Source organism: Mus pahari, chromosome 15 (assembly GCF_900095145.1).
Source record: "Mus pahari chromosome 15, PAHARI_EIJ_v1.1, whole genome shotgun sequence".
NCBI classification, from domain to species: domain Eukaryota; kingdom Metazoa; phylum Chordata; class Mammalia; order Rodentia; family Muridae; genus Mus; species Mus pahari.
In genome coordinates this window covers 39,187,713-39,194,572 of record NC_034604.1, presented here as the reverse complement: position 1 = coordinate 39,194,572, position 6,860 = coordinate 39,187,713, and the positions used below count along the sequence as shown (strand labels likewise).

General features: G+C 39.5%; 1 protein-coding gene across 7 annotated transcripts in view; it reads right to left on the bottom strand.

Annotated features, from left to right (window-relative positions):
• Positions 1-300: 300 nt before the first annotated feature.
• Positions 301-6,860, bottom strand: part of Myot (myotilin) — a 39,101-nt gene continuing 32,541 nt past the window's right edge. For 6 of the 7 annotated variants that reach the window (XM_029547059.1, XM_029547058.1, XM_029547064.1 and 3 more), the window contains 4 exons: positions 6,021-6,228; positions 1,788-1,953; positions 1,083-1,216; positions 332-922 (listed from right to left, as the gene is read on the bottom strand). In XM_029547059.1, the coding sequence (XP_029402919.1) occupies positions 750-922; positions 1,083-1,216; positions 1,788-1,953; positions 6,021-6,228 (681 nt within the window). In that variant the 3' untranslated portion in view covers positions 332-749. Of the gene's footprint in view, positions 923-1,082; positions 1,217-1,787; positions 1,954-6,020; positions 6,229-6,860 lie in introns of all 7 variants that reach the window. The other variant, XM_021214921.1, reaches the window with a different exon arrangement.

The window sequence follows — 6,860 nt, the reverse complement described above, 5'->3', positions numbered from 1 at the left end:
AACAACCAGTCTTGACATTTACATTAAATACACACAACTCAGAGATGACCTTTGGAGATGGTTCTCGTTCCGGAGCACTGTGGTTGATGTTAGCATGGTTGCCTTTGAAGTGTAAGTCGTGGGAGGCATTTTCAGAGGGAGCCTGAGTTGTGAGCTTCATGCCCTCCCTGGGAATGACAACATTTCTGTGTTTTGGCATTTGCTATTCACAGGTTTTTCTGAGTGTTGTTTCACATATAAAAACCACAAGTTTGATCCGGAAGATCATTCTAGACTCTCGTGAAGATGAGGCAAGTCTGTCTGAATTACTCAAATTTTTATTCTCTTTTGATGTGAAATTGTGGAACACCCAGATAATCTATATCATGTTAGTATTCCTATAAGAGAAAACAGGCAAAGAAATGTTTGTTAAGCAATACCCATAAACTTTACTGCAAGCATTAGTGGCGTTTAAAAAGTTTCTGGTTCATAACTCACAGTTGTTAAAGGACTTCGGTGTTAAGGCACTGCATCTTAAAACAGTCTCTTACAACACAAACGTATGTACTTAGTTTACTGTCGGCTTCACGGGTCAGAGGAATACAGGCCGTGCCAGAGTCAGAGGGTAAATAACATTCTAAATGTGAGTTAGTTATACGGCCTAAGTTAAGTCACAATCTGTTAATACAGCCATGGATTTTTTTTTCCCCCACAATGTTATCAGATCTATTGGTAGTAGCGAAGTTGTGTTTTCCCTGTGGGCAAAGTTATTAAAGTTCTTCACTTTCGTAGAGTCCTGATTGAGCTGCCAGGCGCTGAAACTCTCCTTCGGGGTTAAAAGCTTGTTTCACATCCAAACCTTTCCCATTTAGCGCTAAGTATTTGCTGAACGTTGGTCGAACACGCAGCTGCTTAGGAGCTGGGAGAGTTTGGTTTGGACGGGCTGAAATAAATAAAAATCAAGAAGAGTGGCTTAGCATATGCGCCAGTTGAATTTAGCACTCTCTGACAGAGATTTTGGAGGGACATTTCCCAGACATCGCACAATTCTGAGCCAGATGTTTCTCAGTTTCCCGGTTAAATTGGGTTGCTCTGTGACATACCTGTGACATCTAATCTTGTGTTACACGTGGTCACGCCAGCTTCATTGACTGCTGACACTGTATACCACCCAGCGTCCTTCTTGTTTACATCTTTTATCAGTAAAGTTACTCTTCCGGCGTTATCATGATATAAGCTGGAAAGAAGCAGACAAAAAAAACAAAACAAAAAAACAAAACAACAACAACAACAACAAAAACAAAACAAAAAACAAAGGGTCAGGAATTAAAATTCTTTCATCTGGGGTGAAAGTTTAAATGATATTATCGCCTTGTAGAATCTAACTAATAAGAAAAGGCTGTTAAGAAATTCCAAGACTGTGTCTAAGCAATGCCATGTAGATATTGATTTTTCCAAAGTTAGATACCCCACCTATGAGTGGAAGTATAACTTGGTAGTAGAATATCTGTCTAGCATACACAAGACCCTAGGTTGGATCTCTAGGAAAGTCATACACACTCTCTCGTGCTCCCCCAAGTAATTCAGTTTTAATCATTCTACGTCATTTATTTTGTATAATCATGGTTCTTCACTGCCAACAAAAGATGAATTCTAGGTTCTTTTTTGTATATTTTTAGGACTACTTGAATTTGACTTAAATATGTATTAAATACATAATTGTGTAAATGATATTTGTAGTGTGTGTAAAAAGCAAAACTAGATTCATCCAACCTATATATACATCAGTCAAGACAGTCTTGTCTCACCTTATCCGATCAGTGTTGAACTGGACCATTTCATTGTTTCTTTTCCAGAACAGCTTTGGTGGAGGGATAGCTGAGATCTGGCACTCCAGCTTCACGGTCTCTCCCTCAAAAACTTTTTTACTCTGTGGTTTGAAGATAAACATCGGTGCTCTTTTATGCTCTTTTGCTGGATATTGGTAGGAAATCAATAAAGATGATATTAGGCCAAATTAAAATATTATGATATTTGTACATTAACATTAAAGCTTTAAAAATTAGCAACATCAGAAGTGGAAACCTTTTTACTGTTAGATAAAATGCTGTAACATACATTATTATCTCACAATATTCAGAGTTCTTAAAATGGAATATAATGATTTATTAAAATTATAAGCATGTTTATGTAGATGAGTCATTTCATCTACAGCGAGGCAGCATGCATGATGGGAAGTGTAGCAGAAAACTATAGTTCAGATCCCTATTGGGGGAGGGCAACTTAGCAGTGGAGGGTTTGTCTTGCATTGCAGGGCTGTGGGCCCCAATCCTCAACCCTACAAAATAAAATCTCTATTGTCTCCGTGAGCCACATAAAATTGGAACATTTTTGTTTACTTTCTCTGGGTCTCGGTGTTATCTTTGCTAAGGACACCTTCCACAACACCAGAATCAAACCAACCCCAGGTGGTAGTGACAGATCTGTCTGAAAATGACAGAAGAGATACTTTGTAAACGGACAATAACATGCACATGGCAGTAAACATCAAACCACTGGCAACAAGAAGAAATAGGAAGTGGTGACTTCACACTGAAGCTGGCTTTTCTAAAGGAGAAAGGGAGAGGTTGGATGGATTCAGCTCGGGTCTCTTTCAGCTGGAATAGGGCATTTCTTACAAAGCCACCGGCACAAATGTGATTTACCCAAAGCTTAATAGCATGAAGTGTATGTGTACTGGGCATGCATGTACATCTGTGTTTTACTCTCTGTTTGCTTTGGTTGAGTTCCCTCAGTCTCTAGTATGATCTTAAAGATCTTTCATTGATTTATGCAGACTATAAGCTCAAGAACATTGTCCATCCTTTAACCCAGTCAGGCTTTTATAAAACAAACAATGATTTATTAAATATTTCTTGTGAGATAAGAGCTTAATGCACTAAATATATTTAAAGTACTTAGATTGTAAAATTTAAAAACTGGACATGAGGTTTTATAGAGTTATGTTGCCATAGTGTGAGGTGAGAGTTTGTCAGACCCTGTTTTCCCAAAGGAATAGTGTTTTTTGGAGGGAGGGGTAGTTATAATTGGACACTACTTTCCTAGTAAATATAATATGGTGCACAGCTAAAAATTAGCGTCCACTCTCAATTTTTCAAGTATGAATTCACATTATGACAGCCTGTGACAATTCTGTATCAGCATGAGTCAGGATGGTTACATTTCAGGCTATAGAGAAGATTAATTATTAGACTACCGTTTCTACTTTGACATTCTCTTCTAGCTATATCTAATGTTTATATTATTTTATTTGCTCCCTCTGAAATGATATACTATTCTCCCTACCAATTCTTGCTCAGCCATGTTCACTACTGTTCTGTTCACAGTAGAAAATGAAAACAAACTAAATGTCCTTCAGCTGACAAACGGATAATGAAAATGTACATGTGTGTATTATTCGGATGGAATGGAAAATAATAATGATATTTGCAAGTAAGTAGATGGAATTAAATATATTATGTGGGATAACCCAGACCCAGAAAGATAAACTTAGTATCTCATAAGTGATTTTTAAATTCAAGTCTTAAGATGTGAGTATATAACTTGGAGTAACTGCAGAAACCAAGAAAGATAATAATAATAATAATAATAATAATAATAATAATAATAATAAAAAAGACTATGGGGATGGGCTGAAGGAGCCCTCGAGAGGGGAAATAGCAAGAATGAAGGGGTGGAACACTCCCTTCCAAAGACTGGCTTTCATAATACCAAAGGGAACCATGCAAACCAGCCAAAGGGTGAAGCACATGATAGTCCTCCATGGCTCTGATGAACAATGATCAGCATTCCAAGAAATCCCTAAGGATGCAGTGCAGTAGTGGCACTCATGCGATGACAGTAGCCAACAGCTCTCTAATTGGACTTAAGTTAGGTCCAATAATAGGACTGGAAACCTCACCAGTTCCCTGGGACTAGTAAGTTCACGGATCTTAGAAAAGAACATACTGCCATCGCTTAGACAAATGTAGCTCTCACCTCTCATCAAAGAAGCTTTTCTTTGCACTAGACTGAGGTCATAATTAAACCCCACACCTGGTCCAAATACAGAGAACAACTGACTGAGAGGCTCACAGCCTCAGTGGCTACGTCTACCCCACCACTCCTGCACCAAAAGCTCAGGGAGCATCTCAGAAAGGGGGGGGGGTGGCGGGGGCGCAGAGAGATTGTGAGAACCATAGGAACAGGAACTCTACTGCGAGATTGTGTCTTGCAGTCTAGAAGTATAGGGAGCCTTCACTCCTGAACCCCAACATTATGGCTGCCCAAACAAAGACACGAACAAGGAGGACACCTTGTCCTGGCATGTTAACATAGAAGGGGGAGCCTCACAGGCCTCCACCCTTAGACAAAGAACTATAAGCAACTATTGACTGCTGGGAGAGGGAGAATCGGTTCTCTCTCTCTCTTCTCTCTCTCTCTCTCTCTCTCTCTCTCTCTCTCTCTTTTTAAACTTTGGAAATATATATTTTAATTAAAATATAGTTACATCTCTTTCCCCCTCCTTTCTTCCCTCCAACTCCCATAATTCCCAGTATTTCAACTCTTTCCATGCCCCTCTCACTCTCAAACTTATAGCCTCTTCCTCCATGATTACTATTGGTGTATATGCATAATTTTACTAATATTCTGATAAATAAATCTTCCTTTTGAAAGTCAAACCATTTTTCTATTCAATATTTTTCACGTACTTCAATTTTATTAAAAATACTCCTGTATTTTTTTAAAAATTCATTTATTTTTAGTTAATTATTTTATTTTTTACATCCCAAATGTTTCCCCCTCTTTTGGTCCCCCCTCCCAGAATTCTTTACTTCATTTGTCTCTGCTTCACCTCTGAGGAGGTGCTCTCTTCCCCCCCCCCCTCATGCCCATCCTGGACATTCCCCTTTCTGGGAGCAACAAGTCTCTACAGGATTAGGTACATTTTTTTTTTCTCACAGAGGCCAGACAAGGCAGTCCTCTGCTACATTGTGTGCAGCGGGGGAGTGGGGGGTGAGGGGGTGGGTGGTGGGTGGGAGTTAGACCAGACCATGTATGCTCTTGGGTTGGTGGCTTAGTCTCTGGGAGCTCCCAGGGGTCCGGATTAGTTGACACTGTTTGTTTTCCTATGGGGTTGCTATCTGCTTTGACTCCTTCAATTCTTCCTCTAACTCTTCCATAGGACGTCCCCGACCTCAGTCTAAGGGTCTGCTGTGAATATCTGCATCTGCCTCAGAAATGTTCTTCTTGAGGAATGAGCCCCCTAATTAATTGTGAAACACCAGCTGGTAAGCTTTGAAAATCTGTACCTATATCCAATAATAAACAGACTCAGCAGGATATCTATTTGTCTTTCTGTCTATCTATCTATCTATCTATCTATCTATCTATCTATCTATCTATCTGTCTATCTATCAATTATATATCTACAGCAATCATGGAAAAGGAGGTCATACATTTGAGAACATTAAGGAAGGGGCACAGGGGGGTTAGAAGGGGAGGGCATGGTAGGGGTTGGAGGGAAGAAAGGGAAGTCGGAAATGATGTAATTATATTTTAAATTTTTTAAAGAAGAGAAAGCAGACCGAGGAAGCCCTGGGAAGCAAGCCAGTAAGCAGCCTCCTTATGGCTTCTGCCTCAGCTCTTGCTTCCCCGTCCCTGATTTGAGTTTCTGTCTTGGCTCCCTTCAATAGATTGTGACTTGGGATATGTAAAAGAAAAAATTTCTTCATCCATCTCCCAATAATTAAATTGAAATAAAATTGTATTATTGCCTTATTACTGTTCTAGAAAGAACTTGTGATAAATCTGCCATCTTAATCTCAGTGCTTCTCCTAGATGTCTTTTTGTTGTTGTAAGTATAGCCTGGCATTGCGCTAGGTTCTGTAGATGTTAACCCAATTATGATGTCCTCTGGGCTTTCCTTTTAATTATTTTCCTTCGTAACGCTCTTTCCTTTTCAGCCAGGCTGCCTTTGAAGGATCTCTTCGGAGGCTTACCCAGAACATCCAGCTGCACTGTGAAGGTGGCTTCTCCAGCTCTGTTCCTGGCCACGCATGCATACGGCCCTGCATCTGATGCTCTGACCACTTCGAAGATGAGGGAGTGGAAACCCTTCTCAGACACTATCATTTTGTGCAACTCATCTGATTGCACCGGTCTCCCATTTAGATACCATGTCACATCAGGGGCTGGCAGTCCGCTCACCTAGAAACAAAACAGAGCAGTCTTCTATTGATGATTTTAACAACTTTATCATCTGGATTTGGGGGTTGAAAATGCAAAGCAGGAGTTTAAAAATATATTTACTGTAAATTTTAATTGTGAAATTAAAAACAAGATCAATATTGCTTTTAGGCTATTTCAGAACACATATATTTCTTTCAAACACAACCTCAAGCTCTTTAAGACCTCTTTTGGTCACTTTATCTAGAACACTAGTTTATGTCTTATGTCCCACGAGGAATAGGGAAATAGTGACTAGTCTAGCTAAGTGTGACTCCAAATAAAGTCCCACAGGCAAGTATGTGAGGCTTTCAACTTAACAAATAGCTTTTGAAAACAGAACTTTTGAGTTACAATTTTGTATATGAATGTTAGTTCAGTATTTCTGTATACAAACATTAACCCTAATAGAAGCTCTCATTGACAAGGAATCTGGAAAAATATTTTATGAGGATGGGGTTCTCAGAATGAAAATAATCACAATGTGATGTGGCCTCTTCTCCTAGACTGAAGACCCGAACAAGAAGAAAGCAGGGTGGCTTGAAGTAGTTAATGAATAACTACAGACATGTGCACTTGAGACACCCTGGTGTGTGTGTGTGTGTGTGTGTGTG